General features: G+C 54.1%; 1 protein-coding gene across 1 annotated transcript in view; it reads right to left on the reverse strand.

Annotated features, from left to right (window-relative positions):
* Nucleotides 1-9,157, reverse strand: part of RHBDL3 (rhomboid like 3) — a 46,730-nt gene extending 37,573 nt beyond the window's left edge. The window contains exons 1-2 of the mRNA XM_004267175.3: nucleotides 8,732-9,157; nucleotides 7,200-7,223 (exon numbers count right to left, since the gene is read on the reverse strand). Of these exons, the coding sequence (XP_004267223.1) occupies nucleotides 7,200-7,223; nucleotides 8,732-8,842 (135 nt within the window). The 5' untranslated portion in view covers nucleotides 8,843-9,157. The remainder of the gene's footprint in view (nucleotides 1-7,199; nucleotides 7,224-8,731) is intronic.
* Nucleotides 9,158-16,227: the final 7,070 nt, after the last annotated feature.

A 16,227-nucleotide genomic window follows, 5' to 3' on the forward strand; every position in this document is an offset into this window, starting at 1 on the left:
CCTCACACCATCCCCTGACTTTCCCCCCAGACCTGAAATACTCATTGGCACAAATATTTGATTGCTCTTATTCTCACATCAACCCTAGAGTATAAGTGTGATTCGTCCCATTTAACAGATATGGAAACTGAGGCACACAGAGACGAACGACTTGTCCAGAGGCACTTCAGTGAGTAGAACAGGGTACCATCGGGCCTGCTTTCAGCTGAAGCTAGGATTGGATTTATAAAGACCTCAAGCCTCCCTGGGAAGAAGAGAGACCAGTTCCTAAAAGCCAGGTTCTGACCCCTCCTGCTCTCCAGTCTCCCCACATGGAGGCACGAGGGGCTCCCCTGGGATTTGGCCAGGCATCTGACAGCTGGGGAAGCTTCAGCAATTCGATGATTCCCAGTTACATTATTTCTGTTCTTCCAGCTGCCACCCCAGGGTTCTGGGGGAGGGAGCTCATCCCTCTGAAGGGGCTTCTCCCAGAAGCTCCAAGTCAGGCTCCTGAACATCCCCCCCATAAGTCAAAGAGCTGAACCCCAGGATCTGAGGTTGGCAGGCTGATTAGGAAGCTAGAACACCCTTCCATCAGCAGAGAAGCGGAGGACGTCCTGGCCTGAATCCAGGCTGAGCCGCTGGACAATTGGCAAATTTCCAGAAAACTACCCAGCTCTCTCTCTCTCAACACCTGGGCCGTGAGAAGAAGAGCTCTCAGACTTTCCCCGCAAGGCAGAAAGCTGGGGTCAAGTGGGGGCCGCCTCTTTCCTCCAGGCCTGCCCATCTCCACCCTGAGAGCAAGCCTCCTGGAAGACCCTGCTTCTCCCGCTTCCAACCACAGAAGGCCTTGGAGGCACACAGACTCTGAGGGGGCAGCTGGGGGTTGTGACTCAGAGGCAGGCCCCTTGGGTCCCAGGAGCAGACGTAACACCTGTGCTGCCTCGCCCAGGTCCAACCTTCAAGGACAACTGGGGACTGAAGCCGAGTCATGGCCATAAAGGTAGGAGTCCCAGGGGAGCTGCGGGCAGGGAGAGGTGGGAGGGTTCGAGCAGGGAGGGGTCTTAATCTGCCCCATCCCACCCCCTTCAGCCTAAACTCATTTCCTCTTGCTGCTTCTCCTGGAATCCACCAAGGGATCCCTCTGGTTCCCCAGAAAAGAGAGATCCAGGGAGAAGGAGGGGAGTGGGTTGTCCACAACTCGAGATACACATCAGCTCACTTCCATAATAGAGAACAGCGCCCTGGGCCCAATCTCACAGTCGATCACCAGGAACTGCCAAATCTGAACACTGGGCAGAGCAGGCCCGCCCTGGGGTCTGGCCATATGGTGCCCGATGCCTCATTCTCACCCTCACCCTCTGCCATGCAGGCAGCCAGTGAGCGGAGGGAAAATGCTTGGGCGTCCACATTCCCCCAGGCAGCCTCTATCCAAACACTTCTCTCCTTTCTTTGGAAAGTTCAGGGGGAATGTGGTTTTCCAGCTCCTGCCCTGAAGAAGTCAGTTTGATATGGTGGAAGGAACCCCAGACTGGGGATCTGGACACTTTGATTCAAGACCTAGAACTATTACGTGGCCAGAGGTTATTTTGAAAACAGTGTTAATTTCTTTAAATTCTAGTAACGCGGTAACCACCTCCATATTTATCAGGGGCTCACCACACACTGTGCCACGTGCTATACACACACCATCTCATCAGGCCTCACCACAGCCCTGAGGGCAGGCAGCTTACTGATGAGAAAACCAAGGCTTGGAGAGGTCACCCGGCTTGCCCCTTGTTACACAGCGAGGAGGAAAACTGGGACCCGAGGCAGACTCCGTGTCCTTGCCCCTGCCTGAGTCACTCAGGGTGCCAAGAAAGCAGACGGAAGCCTGCGAGGCCCGGGTGCAGGAACACCGGTCAGAGAGGGAAAGAAAGGCAGAGCCGGGCTCTAGTTCCAGCTCCGACATTACTGCACCAAGTGACCTCAGAAGGTCTCGGACCTCTGTTTCCTCATCTGCGAAGTGAGCAGATCGGACAAGATGCTTCCACCGACCTTCTACTAACCCACAGTCCTTGAGGTGGCAGCAGCCCCAGAAGGGCTGACACAGGCGAGGTGGCCGCACAGTCAGGGCCTGCCCCTGGAGAAGACATTAGAACCCAAGACAACATGTGCAGGGACGTAGCTGGACTTGTTCACTCCAGCATGTGCGTGCCTGTTCCGTGTCAGGCAGGCAGGAAGGCAGCGAGCAACCTCAGCTCCCTTGGCCCCGCTGCTCAACCGCTATCAAATGCATTTCTGGGCGTGGTCAGGGATAAAAGGGTTAATTCAGCATGACTGCTGGGGTCACTGGGCCAGGAGCAGGGTAGGGAAGCTGGCTTTGCGGTAGAAGGAAGTCCACAGACTTTAGGGGCCTGGACGCCACCTGATAAGGGGTTGGAGAAGCAGAGCCTGAGGAAGGGAATCCCTCTCTGCTGGTTCATCCTGTGTCCTGGGAGCTGACTCTGGGGCAGGTGCTTTCTGTGCCGCTCTTCACTAATCCATGCAGCAGTCTCATCTGAACCTCTTTCCACCTCCCAGAACCCTCTTAAGCCAGCCTGCAGGGCTGCAAATGAGGCAGGCTTCAGGGTCAGGCTAAGGGAAGACCCTCAGGCTGGAGGCAAGGAGGCTGGACAGGGGAGACACTTGGGAAAAGCAAGCAGAAAAATCCTCTGGGCGCAAGAGTCGCTCTCTCTCCAGGAGCCAGGATTGGGAAGGAGCTGGTTTAGAGGTTTCGGCTTTTCCTATAGGGGCCTGGATCTCAGAAGCAGCCCTGTGCTTCTTCCAGCAAATTCTGGTTCCTGGTCAAAAGACAGTTGTCAAATGTCCACTGGGGGTTAAGACTCCGCGCTTGCACTGCAGGAGGCACAGGTTCGATCCCTGGTCGGGGAACTAAGGTCCCACATGCCACTCGGCGTGGCCAAAAAAAAAAAAGTCCACTGGGTATCAGACATCACTAAGAGAGTTTCCACTTCCATTTAACTCCCACAGTCATCCCTGGAGTTAAAGATAACCCTCCCCATTTTAGAGATGAAGAAATTGAGGCTCGGAGAGCTCATGTTGCTTGACCCCAATCACAAAATCTGTAAGGCTTGAACCCAGGACTCTCTGACCCCACTTTCAGGGTTCTCCCCAGCAGCCCACGCAAGCAGCTCTGTGTTGTGTTCGTAGCATGTTTATAATTTTGGAGGGATAGTCAAGACTTGTCTGCTTCCCTTCTGGGAGATTAGCCAAGTTAGGGTCCCTTCTTGAGGTCTGGAAAATGCATGCTCCTCGTCGGGAGGGAAAAAGGGAGACAGGATCAAGTTCCTCTCAATTCTTCCTTTTTCCTCTTGCTTGTTTGAGCTTGGAAAGCAATTGTGCTGTTGACTTAACAGAACTCTGCTCCAAACCCTTTTGCTCATTAAACATTTGGAGATCTTGAAGGCATTTGTAAGGGTGAACCTGGAAATGGTTTTCCAACCCTGGAAACCTTTTATGGGTTAACGGGCTCCAGCCCCATACCTGCCATGGACCTGCTATTTGACCTTGGGTCCTTGAGGGCATCTCCCTGGAGTTCAGGAAGGGACTGGGAGTGAAACTATCAGAGCATAACCTGAAAAAGAGGAGCTTGTAGGAAACCTATGGGAGCAATAACTAAAGGGTACATTACCTGGGCACAATTGTCAATATCAGGGGAGAAGATGAGAAATCAAAAATAAACCTAACCACATATACAAATTTACTAAATGATACAATTTCTCAATATATAAAGGAAGGCTTTCTTGGGACTTCCCGGGGCGGTCCGGTGGTTAAGACGCTGTGCCCTCACTGCAGGGGGCATGCATTCAATCCCTGGTTGGGGAACGAAGATCCTGCATGCCTCGTGGAGCAGCCAAAAAGAAAAAAAAAATTAACTAAGTAAATAAGTAAGTAAATAAATAAAGCCTTTCTTAATAAGTGATGCTGGTGTAACTGGATAGGAATAGGATCTGGATGGAATAAAGAGTCAGACAATTTTTTTTTTTAAATCAGAGAAAAAACAGTAGGAAACAGAAGCACATATTTATGCGATCTGAAGAGGGAAGAAAAGTATCTCGGCTCCAAAGCAACATAAGGAATCATGAAGAAAAGGCCCAACAGATTCAGCTGTAGAAAAATAAGACATTTTTACCATGACATTACACTATAATGACGGGTTAATATTTATGGTAACTTTAAAATCTAGTATTTAGGGAAACCACCCAAGGATATGAAAAGACAGTTTCCTTGAGGAGAAGTTCAAACAGGAAACAAACACCTGGAACATCTGGGGGTCAACGTGATGATCTTCAGGTTTCCTGTCTGTTGTAATTTCTGGGACCTGTGAGGAAACACTGGGGAGGGGGTGAGGTTGGGTGGCGTGTTACACCCCTGCTTGAGCAGACCAGACAAATGTCCAGGATGCCGGGGATGGGCGGCGGCCAGGTAAACATCCAAGGGACTGGGGTCACCTGTTTTCTGCACCTCCAACTCCCCAAAAGGCATTCTGGCCATTGAATTGAGGGGTGACCACATAGGACCAAAAGGCCAAGGTCATGGCTTCGAGCCCTTGGATCCAATTAGGGTCATGTTGGGTCAAAGCTACTCTACATGCTGAAGAACCAGACAGCACAGAGGCACCAGTCTAATTCCATTCCTAACACCTGGAAAAAGGTCCCAGCTGATCCTGGTTTGAAACCAGGTGACCACTGGCATCCCCTTGACCCAAGATGGGAAGGAGGACTGACTGGGGCCAGCCTCCCAATCCAGTGACCTCGGGAAGGTGAATTCCAGGGCCACATCAGTTTACAGGGATTCTGACGGATGTCATGTGAATCCTACCCCATTCAGCAGAGTTTGGCCCATCAGGGCTATTTCTGTAAGAAACTGTGGGAAGGCTGCCTGCAACCACCAGCCAAACGTTCTTTCCTGAGTGCACCAAGTTCACCATCACCAAATCCTTCCTTTAAGTAGGCCCAGAGGAAGAGTCAGAAAGGATAAGACCCCTCAGCTTTCCAAATAACCCGGCGTCCTTCTGAAGTTGTACATCCATTTATGAAGTTTCACACCGGCTTTGCATTCAGCCCTATCAGGGGAATGGTCCAGGTGGGCTGCACAAACGAGGGGGAACAGACGCAGAGGGACTGGATATCTGCCAGAGGTCAGGCCCCCGCTCAGGAGCAGTTCTTCTCAAACACTAAAGCACCCATAGGAAGGAAAACAACAGAAACAGGCTGCTAAAGCCCCATGAGGGCTGGGGAGCGGACCTAAGGCAGAACTTATCGTGAGAGAAAAAACTGTCCAGAGTTAAGTTTGGGGAGTTTCTTTCTGAGAATTAATGTTGTCTGTCCAGAATGGTTTCTGAGTGGGCCTTCCCAGAAGCAGGTGGATGCTCTCTGTGACACCCAGGATCTCCCTACAGTGGGACAAATGGGATTTCATAGACCACGCGCTGATATGAGGTGCTATACATTCTCTCTGCTCCCTCAAGTTCCAGATTCTTTCTCCTAAAAGTTTTCCTCCATTCGCCCAAATAGTTCATTTTACAATGTAAACACACACACACACACACACACACGCAGGGATTGGCAAAGGAAATTAATCAAAATGAGAAAGACACAGACAGAGGGAAAAAAAGAATGATACACTTTGTTCTAGGTTTGGATTCTAAATCTGGCAGGAGGTGTGAAGGGCTGGCAGCTTGCTGGTCGTGGCATCTGTGGCAGCAGGCAGCTCCCTCCTGCCTCAGGGCGTCAGGCCAGAAGTTTCTGTACTCTTAAGAGCCGGAGGGAGAGATGGTGTACCCCAGAGGGACAGGAGCGGCAGGATGCTCCCCAAGCCACAGCCAGGCCTTGTGTTAAGGTGGATGACAGCCCCCAATCCCCACCCCAGGCCCACCATGCCTTTCAAGCTGAATTCCGTGTTGTCAGTCCCACTTGGCCGTCTGCATTTAGCTGACTCCTCAAACTGAACTGGTCTGAAACCAAAGTTGTCAATTTTACAAACCCCCCTGCCCCCAGCCTGACTTTTCCTTCTCCTCCTAGGTGCAGAACCTCAAAGTTATACATGTGGTTCACCTCATCTATTTGGGTCTAATAAGATCTTCCAATTCTCCCATCACCATGTCCCTCTTCCTTTCCACTCCCACTGTCATCTTCCAAGTCAAGGGCTTGTCTCCATTCATGGCAGCAGGCTCCTGGCCAGTTCCTCTCATCCCTGCAACCCATCTCACCTCTATCCCACTCTCACACAGGATCTTCCCAAAGCACTGCCTGGATCTGGTAACAAACTTGTCAAAAAAGCTTTCAAAGGCTTCCCCTGCCTCCAACAGGACGAGGTCTGGTCCGTGCTACTTTTTCAGCTTTATCTACCTCTCCAACCCAACACGCTCCCTCTGGCCCAACCAGACTGGTCTCTTAAAGTCACACACACTTCATGGTATAGTCATTTTCACCCCAGGACCACAATGCTCACTATTCCCCCACACTGGGACAGCTCTTGCCACCTCTCCTTCTGCATCATGAAACGGGGAGGGAGAAGGAAACACATAACAACAGCACGCAACAGGAGTACCAAGCAAAGAAGAGAACCATTTCCCCGCTGAAGGTCAAATGTCCGTCTCCTGGTTCCAAAGCCAATGCGTGGCACTTCCAACTCCATCCACCACGCCTAGGCGCTAAGCATTGCGAACAATCACATACAAGTTTCCAGCTATGATTCCCCCATCCCTGCAGCAAAATTAGAGTAGAGTCAGCTTTCAGAAGTGCTCATATCGAGTCGCCCTTCAAGGATGGCAGAGATTTGACTTCAGTGGCTCTCTGATGGTGGAGGGGGAAGAGGAAAGGGGACGTTAACCTAAGCCCTTCCCCCTCCTCCCCAGCCCCAAAGGTGATCCCCTGGCATACAGAGAACGTCCCAGGCTTTCAATACATATTATCCAGTGTCTCCCTGGTATAAAGCCGGTCCTGGTGAAGTGGCGTTAGGAGGAGGAGGCAGGGAGGGAGGGAGGGATCTCTCAGGGGAGTCCCCCCCGCCCCCCAAACCTGGAGAGCAGGACCGTTCATTTCCAGAGCTGCCTTAAGCCACGCCCCCACGTCACCGTCTCAGGAGTGCAGAGCTGGGGAAGCCCACGCAAGCAGGGAGACTGCGGGGAGGGCTGGAAGGAACGGGGTGGGGGGGGGATTTAACTGCTCACATACCTGATCAAACAGGACTTTCCAGTGCTGGTAGAGAGGGAGGCCATGCAGGAGAGGAGGAAGAAGAGAGAAAGAAAGAAATACACTTATCACCAAGGCCTCTGTAGCCTCCCAGCGGCTGCCCAGGCTCAGGGACCCGCGCGGACAAGAGATCAGGAAAACCTGGGAGAAGCTTCCCAAACGAGTCTACACATAGCAAAGGTGGAGAACTCAGGTTGGGGAGAGACAGCGTCCCTCATTCTGGGACAGGCAGGAGGAGAGATCAGCAGAACAAGGGTATCCTCAACAATTCCTAAATAAAGTCGTCCAATTCTGTCCGAGGGCCTCTAATAACTTCTGCTGGCTAAAGCTTATCTCCGTGGGAATGCACGCCCAGGTGCAATTCCTGCAATTCCATCAGACCTGCTGCAACGGTCTCCACCTGCTGGGGGCCAATGACCCCTGTCAGGAAAATCCACCCCTGCATAAACATTAACATTTTGCCTGTAGTTTGGGAGGAGGGGGTTTCCGCCTGCACTGAAACCCACCCCCGGCCTCTTTCCAGACTGAGTCTAAGTGATGAACACATGAGAGTCTGCCAGAGTGTTGGGGCCAGAAGCAAGTGAGGGGTTTAATCACAAGAGTTACAGGGGATACAACCCAATTCAGACTTTCCGGCTGAGGTCTGGCAGGTTGAGGGCCTGGCTTCACTTCCCTGTCCCCACCCTGAGAGGGAACGGGCAGGACGTCTGCCCAATATTTCACCTCTGTTAGCGGGTTAACCTCGGGAGGAAGAAGCTTAAGAAACTTCAGTTCCCAGGACTCCCCAGTGCCGGCTCTGCCCACGGCTCCCAGGACCGGAGGGAGGGAGACACAGGCAGCAGATGGCAGGGAAGCCCTCTAGGGCAGCCCCTCCCTATCCTCGCCCAGGGGACCGTCGCTGGCACCGACGCGGTCTGGGGCTCCTAAGCCCCCCTCTGGGAGCAAAAGCGCTCCCAGCACTCCTTCTCTCCCTCCTCCGGCCGGGCTCAGGGACAGGGGCCAGCTTGAATTTCAATCACTGTCGCGACAGGGCAGGTGCCGGGCGGGAGCTAATCCGGGAGCGGAGAAGGGGGTCGCCAGACCGGTCTGCGCCGCCGGGTTCCGGGGACTCTGCGGCGCCCGCTCCTTCCCCGGACTCGGAGAGCCCGCAGGTCGCGAGTGGGAGGGGAGGGGAGCCAAGCCACTGCTGTGACGCGGCCGCCTCTGCGGGAAAACGCCGTGTCCCAGGCACTGCACCAGCCGCGAGGAGGGGTCTCCGGCGGCCGACGGGTCCCCAGCACGGCGGCGGGCGCTGCGTTCCGAAGGGAAGCCCGGGGAGCCCAAGCAGGGGGTGGCGCGCGCGTTTCGGGGAGCCCGGTCCCTCCGCCCTCTCTCGCCCGTGGGGACCCGGCCAATCCGGGGCTCTCCCGCGTCACCCTGAAACCTCCCAGTTGCCCCGCGGGGGGCAAGCCGGGGGCAGCTCTCCCCCTAGAGCCCCCCAGAAAGTTTGCCCGGGCGGGGGAGAGGGCACTCACGTCCTCCGGCGCCGCCGGCGGCCGCTCCTCGGCCTCGGGTTCCAGCTCCTCGATGCGCTCCGCCTCGGCGCAGGCGGCCACTGCGGGGCCCGGGCTGGGGTGCTCGCCCATGCCGAGGCGGCGTCCGGGGCCGGGCGCGGCTGCGGGGCTCGTCCCGGGGCTCCAGGCTAACTTTGCGCCGCGGCGGCCGCGCCGCTCGGAGCTCTCAGTGCGCGCCGCGCCGCCTCCGCCTCCGCGCCCGCCCCCATGGTACCAGCCCCCGCGCCGCCGTCTTGCGACCCCGGGACGCCCGGCCCTCCGCCGCAAACTTCTCGGCTCCCGCGGCCCCGCCGGCCTCCGCCTCCGCCCCGGCCCTACGCCCGGCTCCGAGGCGAGGGCGCCCTTGGGCCGGCCCCGGCCTCCCGGCTCCCCGCACTGCCTTCCCGCTCCCCGCTCCGCACCCGAGTCTCCTCCTCCCCGCGGACTCTTCGGGGGCGGCGCGCAGGCGGGGGCGGGGCTGCTCCCGGGACCGCCGCCCCCTACCCCCCCACCCCCACCCCGGGCGCCACCACCCGGGCCAAATCGGTCAGAGCGCCGCGGCCCAGGGAGGAGAAGGGCTGCGGCGGGCTTGGCGGGGAAGTGGCTGCAAGGTCCCGGGCGGGGATGGCCCCATCCCCACCTGCCTCCACCCCGGGTTCAGGTCTGTCTCTCAGGACTGGGTCGGGGGTGGGGGTGCAGCGTCTACTTGCCGGGACCCACCGGGTTAAAGATGACTTGGAGGCAGCAGACGCGTGACGGTGGCAGGGGGAAGGTTTTCACTAAGTTGACAATGTCGGAGTTAACTGGGAGTGAATTGGGGGCCGGAGGCTGGGAAGACAGGATGCCCTGACCACCCTTCCATCTCTCTTCACTTCGGTCTCGGATCCTGGGAGGTCCAGGCAGGCTCAGTAGTTTAGGGATGAGAGAACTCAGGGGAGTCCCGGACCCCAGACCCTAAATCTTTCCCTCCCCACACCCCAAAGCTATGTGACAGTGCCCTGGCTTCATTGGACCAGGTTGACAAAGGTAAGACCAGGGAAGTGCCCCAACTGGAAGAGGGGAGGTAAGGCAACTACAGCAAGTAGGAATCAAGTTAGAGCAGAGGAACAGGGGTTCTAAAGAAAACAATTGATGCCATTTCCCTGCAGGAAAGACCTCCCAGGAGAGACTGTCTCCCTTAAGCAGAGGCCGTGCCTGTAAATGGTGCCAGTGGCCGGCTGGGACAGGTGCCCAGCTCTTCCAGGGGGCTCAGGGATTCACTTCTGGTGATGTCCCACACTCAGTCCCCAGCCCACACCTCCTTCCACCCCTCTTACCACCACCCACTCACCCACTGGCCTTTGCTCCTCTCCCTCTCAGAAACTGATGCTCTAATCCAGTAGTGAAAGTTGCAATTAATGCTCTCATCTTCGTAAAGCAAACACATGACCCCAGCCCCAGGATCCAACCTGTGACCATCTCACCTGACAATGACTGCTCCCCCTAAACACAGAGAAGGAAATTAACTCCCTTCTAATTAGTTGAGTTTGCTACAGACACCAATTTTCATCTCGGTTTCAGAAAGTGTGATCATTCCAACTATTTTTGTTTCTCACCACCCTCCCCCCAACCCTACTCTACTAAGTCAAGATCCTGCCAAGATTTCCTTGTAAATAAAACTGCATAGGGTGTGATTTTGAAAACAGCCTTCAGGGGACAGAAGAGAGGCCGACACACTTCTTCGTGGAAAGAAGCCCAGAAGGACAAGGTGTGGCTGGGGGCCGGGAGGTCAGTGTCACTGCCGTTGACACCACCTGGGTGCTGGATGTGTTACACTTGGATCTTTGGGGCTGGAGAAGTGGGCCAGGAAGTGGGTGGTTCCAGGGGAGGGGGGAGGAGAAGAGCTCAGAGAGGGCTTGGTCTCTGTGAGATGCCCAGCAGCCCTGGGCAGTGTTCTGACCCCAGCTGCCCTTTGGATTCTGCCTTTTCTCCAGCCCAGGAACGGCTCTTATTAACCTATCCAACTCTTTCATCTCCTCCAGTGGAAGGGACCTCAGCAGGCTCAGTTCAGTTCCCTGGACACTTCTTGAGCTCCTACTGAGTGCCCGTGACAGAACTTTGGGAAGGGAGAGGTGGATAGCATCCAGTGACCTTCAGAAACTGTTTAATTGGGGGTGACAGCCAGGGAAGTCCAGGGGGTACGGAAACCCAAAGGAGGGGGGTTCCTGTGGGTCCAAGAGGGCTTCCCAAAGGATATGCCCCAGAACCAGGCAAAGTGGGACATTCCAGGAGGGAACAGCATGGGCAGAGGCTGGGCTTGGGAAGCAGTATGGTTTGGGAGGGGAACTACAAGCAGTTTGACAAGGCTGGAAATGAGAGCAAGGTGCTCAATGTAAAGAACCCAGCCTGGAGTGGAGGGTCTGAAGGGCTGTGAGTTTCCTGAGAAAGGGGCTTGGACTTTACCCTGAGGGCAATGGGGATCCATCGAAAGACTGTGAGCAGGAAAGTAATATTTAAAAAGATCCCTCCAGGGACTTCCCTGGCGGTCCAGTGGTTAGGACTCCAAGCTTTCACTACCGAGAGACCAGGTTAGAACCCTGGTCAGGGAACTAAAAAAAAAAAAAAAAAAAGATCCCCTCCAGAAGGCTGGCCTGAGCATAGGGAGATGAGAATGGGAGGTGCCGTCCAAGAGACTTGAGGGCAGCAGTGAGACTCTGGAAGTATCCAGAAGGGCATCTTCTTCTTCCTTCTGTCCTAGGAACATTTCACGCCACCTTGGCAGACTGTTCCCAAAAGTCTCCTAGGGAAGAATTCCTGACCTCTAGCCAGAATCCTCCCTTCGGGAGATGGCTTCCCGCTCCCTGGCCCCTGCTGGAAGGAGCATGGCCATCTGGACTTGGAGACGAGCTGTGACATCCATCATCCCCTGTGGACCTGAGGCCACACTCACCTTTTGCCCTCAGTGTTGCCTCAGCCTCACCAGCCAGCTCATTGCACCCCTCAGCCCCAGGGGAATGTGCAACTGGGAATAACCCACTCCCCAGCAGGCAGTGGGATGTAGAGCCTGGGTCCCGAGGCCCGGAACCTCTGAGGGGTGGGAGTGGCCAGGCTGTCTGATAGCTTTTGTCCCACTCTGACACAACCTGAGGACCAGCACATTCTGAGCCCTGCTGGGGACAGAGGAGAGAAAGGGCACGGTGACCACTCACTTTCACCGAACGGTGCATGGCCAGGCACTCAGAGATGTTCACGGGCTCTGCCCTAGGGAACCCCGGACCTACCTGGAGATGACAGCAAGCAAGGACCTGGAGATGACAGCAAGCAAGGGCTGATTGGCATTTACAACCTGCTCTTCATTTTGTAAGAGCTCTACACTCATGACCTCTCTTGAAGTTCCTATCCAGATGCTAAGTCAATGCAGAACAGGATAAGAGCTTGGGAGAGAGCAGTTCAAACCCTGAAGGATCAAACTGAGCTCAGAGGGGCAGGAGCGTGCTATTGAGATGAACCTTGAAAGGGGGGCAGCTTTGTGTGGAAGGGTTTCTCTGTAAAAGGAGCCACTGCAGTAAAGGCACAGAGACAGGAAAGCCAATGACTGTCCTGGGAACAACTCAGTGGGTGAGCACAAAGTGGGGATGGCCAGGTGGGTGAGAAACTGTCACAAAAGTCTTTGAGTACCAGTCTGAGGAGGCTGGACCTTGCTTAATGGGCGATGGAGAAGCAGTGGTGGCTTCTAACTGAAGCATTTTAGGAAGATTAAGTTGGCAGAAGCCCAAGAGAGCAATTCATCTAACACATTGCGAGTGTCCATTCTTTGCCAGACCCTGGCCGAGGTGCTGAGAATACAAAGGGAATAAGACCCAGGCCCTGGCCTCCTGGGAGAAAATTAGATAATCCTCTAATTACAGCCCAGTGGGATAAGTGAGGAAGAGCTGTCTGGGGGCTGAGTGTCTAAGATGCACCCACCAAGACAGGGAGGGGGTTTGCTTTAAGGACCTGATGTTCTGACCTGGGGTGGGGGAGGGGCTGGAACAATGGGGCTGCCATGGGGAACCAGGAAAGCCAGGAGGAACCACTGGGAGAGGGAAGGCGGGCGGTGAGGGGAGTCCGGAGTTTGTTTGTGGACACGGTGAGCTAATTAGAAGCCAGGGAAGAAACATTAAGGGCTGTAATTACCGCTCAAAGCAAATGGCAGCACCGAGAAGGGGGGTAAACGGGGGTGACTTTCTCTCCAGAACCTCTCGGGCTTCAACAACAGTTTCCCACCCAACAGCCCACACCCTTCAAGGTCCTTTCTCTCCCCAAAGCAAACCTAAACTGACCCTCACAGTCCCCCCTGCCCGCGTGGAGCTCCATCTTCTGAGAAACCTGCAAACAGCCCCGAGTTGCCTGAGATGAAGACATGAGTTATTTTTGACTGAGATCCAAGCCCCGGCCCTGAATTCTTTTGTCTTCCAGGAATCCCCCAGTCACGTTTGAAGTCTGCAAGTCCGAACAGCGGTCGCAGCTCAGGGAGGAGACCGCCACTTGGAATCCAACCACCCTCCATCCCCAGCTCCAGCATTCTTCCATTATTGCCCGCTGTCGAGGAGATCAAACAGAACATGACTGCTAAACGGACTTTGTTTCCCCCCGCCTTTCGTCTCTTCCTCTCTCACGCCAGGGCCAATTTTCCAAGGAACTTAAATCATTACTGAAAGACGTCTAGGTCCACAGACACCAAGCCCTTTCAGAGACAGGCGTGGGCACCCAAAAGTGAAGCTCAGAAAAGCAGAGGAAACGTTCCTGGTTCCAAGATTTAGCCAGCCCCACATTCAGGGAAACTCTCAGCTACTTTGCTGGGTCTCCCCTTCCTTCTCTGCCGTCCCCAGGGTCCCATTTCTGGATTCTCTTTGGGCCTCCAACAGTCTGTGTGACCTCTGGTTATGCCATAGGCAGGCCCTGTGTCCTTAGCAAACAGCACGTTCATGTTCAGTCGTGTGCCTCTCTGATGAATGCTCTCTCCTCCAGAAGCCTTTCCTCAACCCTCCAAGCCCAAATGGACCACTGCTTCCTCTGGATCACTTTTTTCTTTTGACCTTGCATTAAATTATCTAAGTTTTGTCTTCCTTGTATGAAAATATATTTTCCTTGAAGGAGAGATTATGGATTATTCAATTTTGCACCCATCACAATACACAACATTGCACACCGTAGGAGCTGAACAAATGTCTGTTTAATGAAAAACAGAGCATGTGTCTTGATCTGACATGGAATCTAATTACATAGTTATTACTCTCAGCCCTCAACAAGAAACTAGTTTTATGTTATAGAGAAAAGATTTCTCTGCATAATAAAAATACAATTGTATCCCTGCTGCCTTTATTTCAAAGCACTTACACATTTCTCATTTCATTCCATCCTCAAAAAGCTGGCCTTTTTGAGGTAGCAGAACAGGTACAAATGGGGACAGTAAGATCCCCAGGCCCAGAGAAGGTTCGATTCTCCATTCCTCTCACCAAATTTCGTATTTTAAGAGTGAAAGGCCAAAGCCCCGACCACTGCCCGCAGTGACCTTCTCCCAAGGCAAGCGGGTGGGGTTAAGTCAGGGCACCCGGGGGGGCTTGTCCAGCTGCAGGCTAGTAGGAGTCAGAACAGGGCGGGTGTCTCTGGCTGTGGAGCAAAGCCATTGGATTGTTTTTCTGCTTTGTTTCTGTTAAGCTACATGTGCAGTGCCCCCAGGAGGGGGACTGCTTTGCTGTCACTCCCCACTGCAGAGCCAGACATGAGTCTGTGCAGAGTGAAAGGGACAGAGAGTCTGGAGGCAGTTTGTCCCAAAGCCCGTGGTGAACGTCCTGCTCGAGGGGCCACTTCACGAGGACAAGGCTTGCTTCTGTCTGCTTACAGCAGAATCTCTGACTCCTAGAACGACTGCTGGCACCTAGAAGATTCACAGCAAGTATGTGCTCAGTGAATGGACCTGTCCTATGCATCCTTCTCCAGGCCTGGGGAAGGCCTCCCAGGTATCAGAATTCCTGGGAACTCTGCCCAGTGTTTGGCCTCAGAGGACTTCCTTGGCCTGCTTCAGGGAAGAGTGTCCATTAATCCAGCACCTCCTCTGGTGAGGCGCTATGGGGAAGAATGCCTTGGGGTCCATAGGCAGGCTTGCTTGCTTTCTTTTTTAAAAAATTTTTATTTATTTATTTATTTATTTATTTATGGCTGCATTGGGTCTTCGTTGCTGTGTGTGGGCTTTCTCTAGTTGCAGTGAGTGGGGGCTACTCTTCATTGCGGTGCTTGGACTTCTCATTGCAGTGGCTTCTCTTGGTGTGGAACACGGGCTCTAGAGTGCAGGCTCAGTAGTTGTGGCACGTGGGCTCAGTAGTTGCGGCGCATGGGCTTAGTTGCTCCACGGCATGTGGGATCTTCCTGGACCAGGGATCGAACCCGTGTCCCCTGCACTGGCAGGCGGATTCTTAACCACTGCACCACCAGGGAAGCCCCACAGGGAGGCTTTCTGATGATGAGTTCACAGCAGCAGAAGCAGCAGCAAACACCAGGCAGAGGAGTGAGACAGCGGGCACTCAAATCTGTTTCCTCCATCTCTCAGCCACTCAGCCCAAGTGAGGCTGTGTGAGAACTTCTCAGTACACATTGTAAATACCATCTGTCACACTGCCTGCCCAGACGCGGCTTTCCTCCCTGGAAGGGAAGCATTCTTTATTATTTATGCAGAACGCACCCTACTTAAGTGCTGTGCCACCAGGAGAGGGAGAGAAAAGCCCAGAAGAGTCGAAGACTCCAGGGACCCCCCTCGGATAGCAGCTGGTCATGGAGGCTTGGTCATCCTCTTTCTGGGGTGGGGGTGGGAGGTGAGCTCTCAAGTCTCCTGGGAATTAGGAAGCCTGCATTCTCGTCCTAGTTCTGCCACCAGCTTGCTGTGCGACCTTGGGCAAAGCAGCTCAACCCCGTGGGCCTCCATTTTCTCATCTATAAATGCAGAGGTCAGATTAGATGACTTGTGACACCTCTTCCAGCAGCTCTGCAGTTCAAGTGTTCTCACTCTAATCCTTTGCTCTCCTGCTGTTTGCTCAGAAGCCTGTTCATTTTCAATCATCCCTTCCACCCAGGCTGGCCAGGGCAAATACAGATCAGGATGTGATTCCTCAGCACTTGCGAGCAGGCCCAGGAGTCAGCAGACCTGGGTTCTTGTCCAAGCTCTGCCACTATTTAGCCATGTCACCCTGGGGAAGGCACAGTTTCCTAACCTCAGTTTTGTCTTCTGTGAAACATGTGGGTGGGACTAGGAGATTTCAGTAGGAGAATCCACCTTGAAATTCCGTGATCTCTGATTTCCCCTCCCAAAACACTGCTGACAAACATCTTGACAGCCTGAGGCTCCAGACACAGAGATGAATTAGACCCTCACTGAGGTCTAAGACAGGTGGAGAAGACATGCTAAAATGCTAGAAAAAAAAAAAAAACTGCAGGTACAATGTGATGGGTACTGAGTAGAGATA

The sequence above is a fragment of the Orcinus orca genome, chromosome 19 (genome assembly GCF_937001465.1).
Source record: "Orcinus orca chromosome 19, mOrcOrc1.1, whole genome shotgun sequence".
NCBI lineage: Eukaryota > Metazoa > Chordata > Mammalia > Artiodactyla > Delphinidae > Orcinus > Orcinus orca.